The sequence below is a fragment of the Coregonus clupeaformis genome, chromosome 11 (genome assembly GCF_020615455.1).
Source record: "Coregonus clupeaformis isolate EN_2021a chromosome 11, ASM2061545v1, whole genome shotgun sequence".
Lineage (NCBI taxonomy): Eukaryota > Metazoa > Chordata > Actinopteri > Salmoniformes > Salmonidae > Coregonus > Coregonus clupeaformis.
In genome coordinates this window covers 28840898-28854483 of record NC_059202.1, presented here as the reverse complement: position 1 = coordinate 28854483, position 13586 = coordinate 28840898, and the positions used below count along the sequence as shown (strand labels likewise).

Below are 13586 nucleotides of genomic sequence, written 5' to 3'. Positions count from 1 at the left end.
TATATAGCCATGTTATTACCTGGTACTTCCTGTATATAGCCATGTTATTACCTGGTACTCCCTGTATATAGCCATGTTATTACCTGGTACTTCCTGTATATAGCCATGTTATTACCTGATACTCCCTGTATATAGCCATGTTATTACCTGGTACTTCCTGTATATAGCCATGTTATTATCTGATATTTCCTGTATATAGCCATGTTATTACCTGATACTTCCTGTATATAGCCATGTTATTACCTGATACTTCCTGTATATAGGCATGTTATTACCTGATACTTCCTGTATATAGCCATGTTATTACCTGGTACTCCCTGTATATAGCCATGTTATTACCTGGTACTTCCTGTATATAGCCATGTTATTACCTGGTACTTCCTGTATATAGCCATGTTATTACCTGATACTTCCTGTATATAGCCATGTTATTACCTGGTACTCCCTGTATATAGCCATGTTATTACCTGGTACTTCCTGTATATAGCCATGTTATTACCTGGTACTTCCTGTATATAGCCATGTTATTACCTGATACTTCCTGTATATAGCCATGTTATTACCTGGTACTCCCTGTATATAGCCATGTTATTACCTGGTACTTCCTGTATATAGCCATGTTATTACCTGGTACTCCCTGTATATAGCCATGTTATTACCTGGTACTTCCTGTATATAGCCATGTTATTACCTGATACTCCCTGTATATAGCCATGTTATTACCTGGTACTTCCTGTATATAGCCATGTTATTACCTGATACTTCCTGTATATAGCCATGTTATTACCTGGTACATCCTGTATATAGCCATGTTATTACCTGGTACTCCCTGTATATAGCCATGTTATTTTCCTGATACTTCCTGTATATAGCCATGTTATTACCTGATACTTCCTGTATATAGCCATGTTATTACCTGGTACTTCCTGTATATAGCCATGTTATTACATGGTACTTCCTGTATATAGCCATGTTATTACCTGGTACTCCCTGTATATAGCCATGTTATTACCTGGTACCCCTGCACATCGACTCAGTACTGGTGCTCCCTGTATATAGCCATGTTATTACCTGGTGCTCCCTGTATATAGCCATGTTATTACCTGATACTTCCTGTATATAGCCATGTTATTACCTGATACTTCCTGTATATAGGCATGTTATTACCTGGTACTTCCTGTATATAGCCATGTTATTACCTGGTACTTCCTGTATATAGCCATGTTATTACCTGATACTTCCTGTATATAGCCATGTTATTACCTGGTACTCCCTGTATATAGCCATGTTATTACCTGGTACTTCCTGTATATAGCCATGTTATTACCTGGTACTTCCTGTATATAGCCATGTTATTACCTGATACTTCCTGTATATAGCCATGTTATTACCTGGTACTCCCTGTATATAGCCATGTTATTACCTGGTACTTCCTGTATATAGCCATGTTATTACCTGGTACTCCCTGTATATAGCCATGTTATTACCTGGTACTTCCTGTATATAGCCATGTTATTACCTGATACTCCCTGTATATAGCCATGTTATTACCTGGTACTTCCTGTATATAGCCATGTTATTACCTGATACTTCCTGTATATAGCCATGTTATTACCTGGTACATCCTGTATATAGCCATGTTATTACCTGGTACTCCCTGTATATAGCCATGTTATTTTCCTGATATTTCCTGTATATAGCCATGTTATTACTTGATACTTCCTGTATATAGCCATGTTATTACCTGGTACTTCCTGTATATAGCCATGTTATTACCTGGTACTCCCTGTATATAGCCATGTTATTACCTGGTACTCCCTGTATATAGTAATGTTATTACCTGATACTTCCTGTATATAGCCATGTTATTACCTGATACTTCCTGTATATAGGCATGTTATTACCTGGTACTTCCTGTATATAGCCATGTTATTACCTGGTACTTCCTGTATATAGCCATGTTATTACATGGTACTTCCTGTATATAGCCATGTTATTACCTGATACTTCCTGTATATAGCCATGTTATTACCTGGTACTCCCTGTATATAGCCATGTTATTACCTGGTACTTCCTGTATATAGCCATGTTATTACCTGGTACTTCCTGTATATAGCCATGTTATTACCTGATACTTCCTGTATATAGCCATGTTATTACCTGGTACTCCCTGTATATAGCCATGTTATTACCTGATACTTCCTGTATATAGCCATGTTATTACCTGGTACTCCCTGTATATAGCCATGTTATTACCTGGTACTTCCTGTATATAGCCATGTTATTACCTGATACTCCCTGTATATAGCCATGTTATTACCTGGTACTTCCTGTATATAGCCATGTTATTACCTGATACTTCCTGTATATAGCCATGTTATTACCTGGTACATCCTGTATATAGCCATGTTATTACCTGGTACTCCCTGTATATAGCCATGTTATTTTCCTGATATTTCCTGTATATAGCCATGTTATTACCTGATACTTCCTGTATATAGCCATGTTATTACCTGGTACTTCCTGTATATAGCCATGTTATTACCTGGTACTCCCTGTATATAGCCATGTTATTACCTGGTACTCCCTGTATATAGTAATGTTATTACCTGATACTTCCTGTATATAGCCATGTTATTACCTGATACTTCCTGTATATAGGCATGTTATTACCTGGTACTTCCTGTATATAGCCATGTTATTACCTGGTACTTCCTGTATATAGCCATGTTATTACATGGTACTTCCTGTATATAGCCATGTTATTACCTGATACTTCCTGTATATACCCATGTTATTACCTGGTACTTCCTGTATATAGCCATGTTATTACCTGGCACTCCCTGTATATAGCCATGTTATTACCTGGTACTTCCTGTATATAGCCATGTTATTACCTGATACTCCCTGTATATAGCCATGTTATTACATGGTACTTCCTGTATATAGCCATGTTATTACCTGATACTTCCTGTATATAGCCAAGTTATTACCTGGTACTTCCTGTATATAGCCATGTTATTACCTGGTACTCCCTGTATATAGCCATGTTATTACCTGATACCTCCTGTATATAGCCATGTTATTACCTGGTACTTCCTGTATATAGCCATGTTATTACCTGGTACTTCCTGTATATAGCCATATTATTACCTGGTACTCCCTGTATATGGCCATGTTATTACCTGGTACTCCCTGTATATAGCCATGTTATTACCTGGTACTCCCTGTATATGGCCATGTTATTACCTGGTACTCCCTTTATATAGCCATGTTATTACCTGGTACTCCCTGTATATAGCCATGTTATTACCTGGTACTCCCTGTATATAGCCATGTTATTACCTGGTACTCCCTGTATATGGCCATGTTATTACCTGGTACTTCCTGTATATAGCCATGTTATTACCTGGTACTCCCTGTATATAGCCATGGTATTACCTGGTACTCCCTGTATATAGCCATGGTATTACCTGGTACTCCCTGTATATAGCCATGGTATTACCTGGTACTCCCTGTATATAGCCATGTTATTTTTTACTCGTTATTGTAATTCGTTATTCAGTGTATTTGTTCCTTGTGTCACTATTTCTATGTTTTTATCTTTAACTTTAACTCTGCATTGTTGGAAAAGCAAGTCAGCATTTCACTGTTCTTTACGAAGCGTGTGACAAAATAACATTTGATTTGATTTGTTGTTCAGTCTGATATGCCTAGGCAGCTGTACAGAGTCAAGGGTTAAACATACTCTGATATGCCTAGATAGCTGTACAGAGTCAAGGGTTAAACATACTCTGATATGCCTAGATAGCTGTACAGAGTCAAGGGTTAAACATACTCTGATATGCCTAGATAGCTGTACAGAGTCAAGGGTTAAACATACTCTGATATGCCTAGGTAGCTGTACAGAGTCAAGGGTTAAACATACTCTGATATGCCTAGATAGCTGTACAGAGTCAAATTCAGATGAGAGGAGAGCTTGCAGCCTGTAGTGTGTAACACGTTCAGTCTGACATGCTAAGGTACAGTATCTGTACAGACTCAGAGTAAAGGGTTAAGCAGAGAGGAGAGGAGAGGAGAGGAGAGGAGAGGAGAGGAGAGGAGAGGAGAGGAGAGGAGAGGAGAGGGAAAAGCCATGTCAGAGTTTCTAAAGCACTCCTTTGATTATCATAGGTCCGCCCAGTGGTTATCCAGTTACCGGCCTCTCCTCTACCATTGGCCGACATTCCCTCATTATGCGAGGTAGTTAATCCCAAGGGGGGTGGGGCCTAGCGGAGCTGAAAGAGCTCCTTTGGCAGGCAGAATAGAGCTTTTATTGAGGATATTTCTAAGCTCACCATCAGGGACCAAATCGCTGGGATTGTAAAAAAAAAAAAACTTGAGCCGAATCACTCTGCTCCCCCTTTCTTTAACTCTTTCCCTCATTTTATTTCTGTGGGACGGAGCAGCAGTACAGCGAACGAACGAACGAAGCACCCAGCAGCAAGGCAAGCAGAATGCAAGGTATCTATCCCCTTGTCTCAGACAACTAGCACAACTAAGAAGGGCAAGAGTTGACAGATATATATATATACACACATAGAGAGAGAGGAGGAGAGAAAGAGAGACAGAGAGAGAGAGTGGAAGAAGGAGAGAGAGTGACAACACAGGAGAAGATTTAAAGGGCTGCTGTTGGTGCAGCTGTGAAAGAAGGTCCCTGATCTCCTGTTCTGCTGATACCCCAGGTGTTCTGCTGACCCGCCCGTACCCTCTGATACGCTCTTCCTGCTGTGACTGTCCCTGTCACCTCATTCCCTGGGAGAGAGAGAGAGAGAGGGAGAGAGAGAGAGAGAGAGAGAGAGAGAGAGAGAGAGAGAGAGGAAGAAGGACACAACACAGAAGATTTAAAGAGCTGCTTCTGTAGAAGAAGAGATACTGTCCTCTCCTGTCCTCTCCTGTCCTCTCCTGTCCTCTCCTGTTCTGCTGCCTGCCTAGAGGCTGAAGCTGAGAGTCTGAGGCTATGGTGATGATGCCTGGAGCTGACCTGGTACCTGGAGCCCTGCTACCCTGCCTCTGCACCCTGCTCTGCCTGAACCTGCTGCTCCTCCCTGGGATGGTCGAGCCGGCGGTGCCCCTGGAAGACTTCTACCCTTTCGGCCAGGACTGGGGGGACTCCCAAACCATCTCCCAGGATGATGGCGGCTCGGGGCTGGTGGAGATCTCTGTGGCATTCCCATTCTTCGGTGACAGGCACTCTGGACTCTACGTGAGTAAAGGAGGGCGGAGTGTGCGGCTTATGCAAGAGAATGTTTCAAATCATGATAACCCGGTGCTTCCAGCAGTATGTGGGAGAGTGGTGTCGAGTGTGTGTGTGGGAGGCTGAGAGTGTGTGAGTGTGGAGGGCTGAGAGTGTGTGTGTGTGGGAGGCTGAGAGTGTGTGAGTGTGGAGGGCTGAGAGTGTGTGTGTGTGTGGGAGGCTGAGAGTGTGTGTGTGGGAGGCTGAGAGTGTGTGTGTGGGGGGCTGAGAGTGTGTGAGTGGGAGGCTGAGAGTGTGTGTGTGTGAGGCTGAGAGTGTGTGTGTGTGAGGCTGAGAGTGTGTTTGTGGGGGGCTGAGAGTTTGTATGTGGAGGGCTGAGAGTTTGTGTGTGGGGGGCTGAGAGTGTGTGTATTTGTGTGTTGGACAGAAAGGCAGACTGATGTGGTTTAGGGTTGTGTAAGACCACTGGGAGAAGTGCTCTGTTACATATCAGAGCATTATGTGTGTGTGTGTGTGTGTGTGTGTGTGTGTGTGTGTGTGTGTGTGTGTGTGTGTGTGTGTGTGTGTGTGACAGAGTAAAGAGAAAGTGAGCGAGAGAGAGAGAGAGAGAGAGAGAGAGAGAGAGAGAGAGAGAGAGAGAGAGAGAGAGAGAGGGGGGGGAGTAAGGGGGAGGACACAGAGAGCTGTGGGTTGGCAGCGCACTACATTGCTGCCTGCCATAAGATGAGGGACAGTGTCTGACAGACCAACCAACCTGCACATGTCCTCTATATTGTTATTGTTCAATGGTTATTTTGACCCTTGATTATTGTTGTTACTGTTGTCCCGTTGACAATATTGATTATTATTATTTTAATTATGTTAATAGTGTAAATATCCAAAGTAAGCGTTTGGCAATATGTACATTGTTACATCATGCCAATAAAGCAAATTGAATTGAATTGAATTGAGAGAGAGAGAGAGAGAGAGAGAGAGAGAGAGAGAGAGAGAGAGAGAGAGAGAGAGAGAGAGAGAGAAAGAGAGACAGAGAGGGAGAGAGAGAGGGAGAGAGAGAGACAGAGAGAGAAGGAGAGAGAGAGAGAGAGAGAGAGAGAGAGAGAGAGAGAGAGAGAGGGAGAGAGAGAGAGAGAGAGAGAGAGAGGAGAGAGAGAGAGAGAGAGAGAGGGAGAGAGAGAGAGAGAGGAGAGAGAGAGAGAGAGAGAGAGAGAGAGAGAGAGAGGGAGAGAGAAGAGAGAGGGAGAGAGAGAGAGAGAGAGAGAGAGAGAGAGAGAGAGAGAGAGAGAGAGAGAGAGAGAGAGAGGGAGAGAGAAAAGAGAGGGAGAGAGAGAGAGAGAGGGAGAGAGAGAGAGAGAGAGAGAGAGAGAAGAGAGAGAGAGAGAGAGAGAGAGAGAGAGGAGAGAGAGAGAGGGAGAGACAGAGAGAGAGAGAGACAGAGAGACAGAGAGAGAGAGAGAGAGAGAGAGAGGGAGCTGGTGGGAGGAAGCTGAGTGGTCTGACAGTGCTTTGATCTGAGCTTGTGGTGTATGGGGTTTAGTTCCAACACATGGAGAAGCCAAAGTGCCTTTAAATCAACACCACCTGTTGGGGCTGCATCCCTTCAACCTCCCATTACCCCCTGTCCCCTCCTCCCATTACCCCCTGTCCCCTCCTCCCATTACCCCCTGTCCCCTCCTCCCATTACCCCCTGTCCCCTCCTCCCATTACCCCCTGTTCCCTCCTCCCATTACCCCCTGTCCCCTCCTCCCATTACCCCCCTGTCCCCTCCTCCCATTACCCCCTGTCCCCCCCCTCCCATTACCCCTGTCCCCTCCTCCCATTACCCCCTGTCCCCTCCTCCCATTACCCCCTGTCCCCTCCTCCCATTACCCCCTGTCCCCTCCTCCCATTACCCCTGTCCCCTCCTCCCATTACCCCCTGTCCCTCCCCTCCGATCCCCCTGTCCCCTCCTCCCATTACCCCCTGTCCCCTCCTTCCATTACCCCCTGTCCCCTCCTCCCATTACCCCCTGTTCCCTCCTCCCATTACCCCCTGTCCCCTCCTCCCATTACCCCCTGTCCCCTCCTCCCATTACCCCTGTCCCCTCCCCTCCGATCCCCCTGTCCCCTCCTCCCATTCCCCCCTGTCCCCTCCTCCCATTACCCCTGTCCCCTCCCCTCCGATCCCCCTGTCCCCTCCTCCCATTACCCCCTGTCCCCTCCTCCCATTACCCCCTGTCCCCTCCCCTCCGATCCCCCTGTCCACTCCTCCCATTACCCCCTGTCCCCTCCCCTCCATTACCCCCTGTCCCCTCCTCCCATTACCCCCTGTTCCCTCCCCTCCCATTACCCCCTGTCCCCTCCTCCCATTACCCCCTGTCCCCTCCTCCCATTACCCCCTGTCCCCTCCCTCCGATCCCCCTGTCCCCTCCTCCCATTACCCCCTGTCCCCTCCTCCCATTACCCCCTGTTCCCTCCCCTCCGATCCCCCTGTCCCCCCCTCCCATTACCCCCTGTCCCCTCCTCCCATTACCCCCTGTCCCCTCCTCCCATTACCCCCTGTCCCCTCCTCCCATTACCCCCTGTCCCCTCCTCCCATTACCCCCTGTCCCCTCCCTCCGATCCCCCCTGTCCCCTCCTCCCATTACCCCCTGTCCCCTCCTCCCATTACCCCCCTGTCCCCTCCTCCCATTACCCCTGTCCCCTCCTTTCATTACCCCCTGTCCCCTCCTCCCATTACCCCCTGTCCCCTCCTCCCATTACCCCCTGTCCCCTCCCCTCCGATCCCCCTGTCCCCCCTCCCATTACCCCTGTCCCCTCCTCCCATTACCCCCTGTCCCCTCCTCCCATTACCCCCTGTCCCTCCTCCCATTACCCCCTGTCCCCTCCTCCCATTACCCCCTGTCCCCTCCTCCCATTACCCCCTGTCCCCTCCTCCCATTACCCCCTGTTCCCTCCCCTCCGATCCCCCCTGTCCCCCCTCCCATTACCCCCCTGTCCCCTCCTCCCATTACCCCCTGTCCCCTCCTCCCATTACCCCCTGTCCCCTCCTCCCATTACCCCCTGTTCCCTCCCTCCGATCCCCCTGTCCCCCCTCCCATTACCCCCTGTCCCCTCCTCCCATTACCCCCTGTCCCCTCCTCCCATTACCCCCTGTCCCCTCCTCCCATTACCACCTGTCCCCTCCTCCCATTACCCCCTGTCCCCTCCTCCCATTACCCCCTGTCCCCTCCCCTCCGATCCCCCTGTCCCCTCCTCCCATTACCCCCTGTCCCCTCCTCCCATTACCCCCTGTCCCCTCCTCCCATTACCCCCTGTCCCCTCCTCCCATTACCCCCTGTCCCCTCCTCCCATTACCCCCTGTCCCCTCCTCCCATTACCCCTGTCCCCTCCTCCGATCCCCTGTCCCTCCCTCCGATCCCCCTGTCCCCTCCCCTCCCATTACCCCCCTGTCCCCTCCTCCCATTACCCCCTGTCCCCTCCTTCCATTACCCCCTGTCCCCTCCCATTACCCCCTGTCCCCTCCTCCCATTACCCCCTGTCCCCTCCTCCCATTACCCCCTGTCCCCTCCTCCCATTACCCCCTGTCCCCTCCTCCCATTACCCCCCTGTCCCCTCCTCCCATTACCCCCTGTCCCCTCCTCCCATTACCCCCTGTCCCCTCCTTCCATTACCCCCTGTCCCCTCCTCCCATTACCCCTGTCCCCTCCTCCCATTACCCCCTGTCCCCTCCTCCCTTTACCCCCTGTCCCCTCCTCCCATTACCCCCTGTCCCCTCCTCCCATTACCCCCTGTCCCCTCCTCCCATTACCCCCTGTCCCCTCCCCTCCGATCCCCCTGTCCCCTCCTCCCATTACCCCCTGTCCCCTCCTCCCATTACCCCCTGTCCCCTCCTTCCATTTCCCCCCTGTCCCCTCCTCCCATTACCCCCTGTCCCCTCCTCCCATTACCCCCTGTCCCCTCCTCCCATTACCCCCTGTCCCCTCCTCCCATTACCCCCTGTCCCCTCCTCCCATTATCCCCTGTCCCCTCCTCCCATTATCCCCTGTCCCCTCCTCCCATTACCCCCTGTCCCCTCCTCCCATTACCCCCTGTCCCCATATGTTATCTACGAACAGCCTCCTACAAGTCCCCCTGTTACTACTATCTCTCCCTCCCTCCCTCCTCTCCCTCACTCCCTCACTCCCCTCCTCTCCCTCACTCCCTCGTGCCCCTCCTCTTCCTCACTCCTTCACTCCCCTCCTCTGCCTCACTCCCTCGTGCCCCTCCTCTTCCTCACTCCCTCCCGCCCCTCCTCTGCCTCACTCCCTCCCGCCCCTCCTCTCCCTCACTCCCTCACTCCCCTCCTCTGCCTCACTCCCTCGTGCCCCTCCTCTCCCTCTCTTCTCTGATTCCCCCCCCCCCTCCCCTCCAATCCCCATCTCCCCTCCTCTCTGATCCCCTCTACCCCGTTCTCTTTTAGAACACGCAGCAGTACATGCTGAGGCTGAAGGTACCATGGCAACAATAGGCAAGGACAAAGGTCAGTGTTCTAATCTAAGCCTCTAGCCAGCTGGAGAGTGATGTCTTTATGAAAGGAGTGGGAGGTCAGTGTCCCAATGCAGTGATAGTGAAAACCACAGACAAATACAGGGTCAGAAATATCACGACAGGCCCTGACTTGACGTGTCCCGTGTCATGCTTAGTTATGCTCCAGTACACATCGTTTTAATTTAGCTTGAGGCATTTGGGGTGCATCGCTAGTGAGGTTAGTGCCCCCATGCAATGACACACAGACAGACAAAAGGGTCAGAAATACCTGGACGGGCTCTGACATACCAGAGCTGTGCATCCTGCATTATTATATCCATTATTATAATAGGCAAAAGGAGGCATTTGGGTATTGTCATTCGTCATTAACAGTGGTAGCTATGATGGAGTTGACATGAAAACGTTCTGTATGAAACGTCCCGGTGAACGCTTGTCTGCCATCTTTTGATACTGTGAAAGTCAGACGTGAATTTCTAGACGAGATGAGACAAGTCTGCAGGTTGTTGTGCACTCAGATCTCCGATTAGATTATTAGAGGTATGGGCCTGCATCCCAAACAGCACCCTATTCCCTATATAGTGCACTACTTTAGACCAGAGAATGGCACCCTATTCCCTATATAGTGCACTACTTTAGACCAGAGAATGGCACCCTATTCCCTATGTAGTGCACTACTTTAGACCAGAGAATGGCACCCTATTCCCTATATAGTGCACTACTTTAGACCAGAGAATGGCACCCTATTCCCTATATAGTGCACTACTTTAGACCAGAGAATGGCACCCTATTCCCTATATAGTGCACTACTTTAGACCAGAGAATGGCACCCTATTCCCTATATAGTGCACTACTTTAGACCAGAGAATGGCACCCTATTCCCTATGTAGTGCACTACTTTAGACCAGAGAATGGCACCCTATTCCCTATATAGTGCACTACTTTAGACCAGAGAATGGCACCCTATTCCCTATGTAGTGCACTACTTTAGACCAGAGAATGGCACCCTATTCCCTATATAGTGCACTACTTTAGACCAGAGAATGGCACCCTATTCCCTATATAGTGCACTACTTTAGACCAGAGAATGGCACCCTATTCCCTATATAGTGCACTACTTTAGACCAGAGAATGGCACCCTATTCCCTACATGGTGCACTACTTTAGACCAGAGAATGGCACCCTATTCCCTATGTAGTGCACTACTTTAGACCAGAGAATGGCACCCTATTCCCTATGTAGTGCACTACTTTAGACCAGAGAATGGCACCCTATTCCCTATATAGTGCACTACTTTAGACCAGAGAATGGCACCCTATTCCCTATATAGTGCACTACTTTAGACCAGAGAATGGCACCCTATTCCCTATGTAGTGCACTACTTTAGACCAGAGAATGGCACCCTATTCCCTACGTAGTGCACTACTTTAGACCAGAGAATGGCACCCTATTCCCTATGTAGTGCACTACTTTAGACCAGAGAATGGCACCCTATTCCCTACGTAGTGCACTACTTTAGACCAGAGAATGGCACCCTATTCCCTATGTAGTGCACTACTTTAGACCAGAGAATGGCACCCTATTCCCTATGTAGTGCACTACTTTAGACCAGAGAATGGCACCCTATTCCCTATATAGTGCACTACTTTAGACCAGAGAATGGCACCCTATTCCCTATGTAGTGCACTACTTTAGACCAGAGAATGGCACCTATTCCCTACGTAGTGCACTACTTTAGACCAGAGAATGGCACCCTATTCCCTATGTAGTGCACTACTTTAGACCAGAGAATGGCACCCTATTCCCTACGTAGTGCACTACTTTAGACCAGAGAATGGCACCCTATTCCCTATGTAGTGCACTACTTTAGACCAGAGAATGGCACCCTATTCCCTATGTAGTGCGCTACTTTAGACCAGAGAATGGCACCCTATTCCCTACATAGTGCACTACTTTAGACCAGAGAATGTCACCCTATTCCCTATGTAGTGCACTACTTTAGACCAGAGAATGGCACCCTATTCCCTTATAGTGCACTACTTTAGACCAGAGAATGGCACCTATTCCCTATAGTGCACTACTTTAGACCAGAGAATGGCACCCTATTCCCTATATAGTGCACTACTTTAGACCAGAGAATGGCACCCTATTCCCTATATAGTGCACTACTTTAGACCAGAGAATGGCACCCTATTCCCTATATAGTGCACTACTTTAGACCAGAGAATGGCACCCTATTCCCTATATAGTGCACTACTTTAGACCAGAGAATGGCACCCTATTCCCTATATAGTGCACTACTTTAGACCAGAGAATGGCACCCTATTCCCTATATAGTGCACTACTTTAGACCAGAGAATGGCACCCTATTCCCTATGTAGTGCACTACTTTAGACCAGAGAATGGCACCCTATTCCCTATGTAGTGCACTACTTTAGACCAGAGAATGGCACCCTATTCCCTATGTAGTGCACTACTTTTGACCAGAGAATGGCACCCTAATCCCTATTTAGTACACTACTTTAGACCAGAGAATGGCACCCTATTCCCTATATAGTGCACTACTTTAGACCAGAGAATGGCACCCTATTCCCTATGTAGTGCGCTACTTTGACCAGAGAATGGCACCCTATTCCCTATGTAGTGCACTACTTTAGACCAGAGAATGGCACCCTATTCCCTATGTAGTGCACTACTTTTGACCAGAGAATGGCACCCTATTCCCTATGTAGTGCACTACTTTAGACCAGAGAATGGCACCCTATTCCCTATGTAGTGCGCTACTTTAGACCAGAGAATGGCACCCTATTCCCTACATAGTGCACTACTTTAGACCAGAGAATGTCACCCTATTCCCTATGTAGTGCACTACTTTAGACCAGAGAATGGCACCCTATTCCCTATATAGTGCACTACTTTAGACCAGAGAATGGTACCCTATTCCCTATATAGTGCACTACTTTAGACCAGAGAATGGCACCCTATTCCCTATATAGTGCACTACTTTAGACCAGAGAATGGCACCCTATTCCCTATATAGTGCACTACTTTAGACCAGAGAATGGCACCCTATTCCCTATATAGTGCACTACTTTAGACCAGAGAATGGCACCCTATTCCCTATATAGTGCACTACTTTAGACCAGAGAATGGCACCCTATTCCCTATATAGTGCACTACTTTAGACCAGAGAATGGCACCCTATTCCCTATATAGTGCACTACTTTAGACCAGAGAATGGCACCCTATTCCCTATAGTGCACTACTTTAGACCAGAGAATGGCACCCTATTCCCTATATAGTGCACTACTTTAGACCAGATAATGGCACCCTATTCCCTATATAGTGCACTACTTTAGACCAGAGAATGGCACCCTATTCCCTATATAGTGCACTACTTTAGACCAGAGAATGGCACCCTATTCCCTATATAGTGCACTACTTTAGACCAGAGAATGGCACCCTATTCCCTATATAGTGCACTACTTTAGACCAGAGAATGGCACCCTATTCCCTATGTAGTGCACTACTTTAGACCAGAGAATGGCACCCTATTCCCTATGTAGTGCACTACTTTAGACCAGAGAATGGCACCCTATTCCCTATGTAGTGCACTACTTTTGACCAGAGAATGGCACCCTAATCCCTATTTAGTACACTACTTTAGACCAGAGAATGGCACCCTATTCCCTATATAGTGCACTACTTTAGACCAGAGAATGGCACCCTATTCCCTATGTAGTGCGCTACTTTGACCAGAGAATGGCACCCTATTCCCTATGTAGTGCACTACTTTAGACCAGAGAATGGTACCCTATTCCCTATGTAGTGCACTACTTTTGACCAGA

The 13586-nt window shown here is 48.1% G+C and overlaps 1 protein-coding gene across 1 annotated transcript in view; it reads left to right on the top strand.

Moving 5' to 3' along the window:
• The first annotated feature begins 4787 nt into the window (after window positions 1–4787).
• Window positions 4788–13586, top strand: part of LOC121537619 (sushi, nidogen and EGF-like domain-containing protein 1) — a 101058-nt gene continuing 92259 nt past the window's right edge. Inside the window, exon 1 of the mRNA XM_041845203.2 lies at window positions 4788–5245. Coding sequence (XP_041701137.2) covers window positions 5000–5245 — 246 coding nt within the window. The 5' untranslated portion in view covers window positions 4788–4999. The remainder of the gene's footprint in view (window positions 5246–13586) is intronic.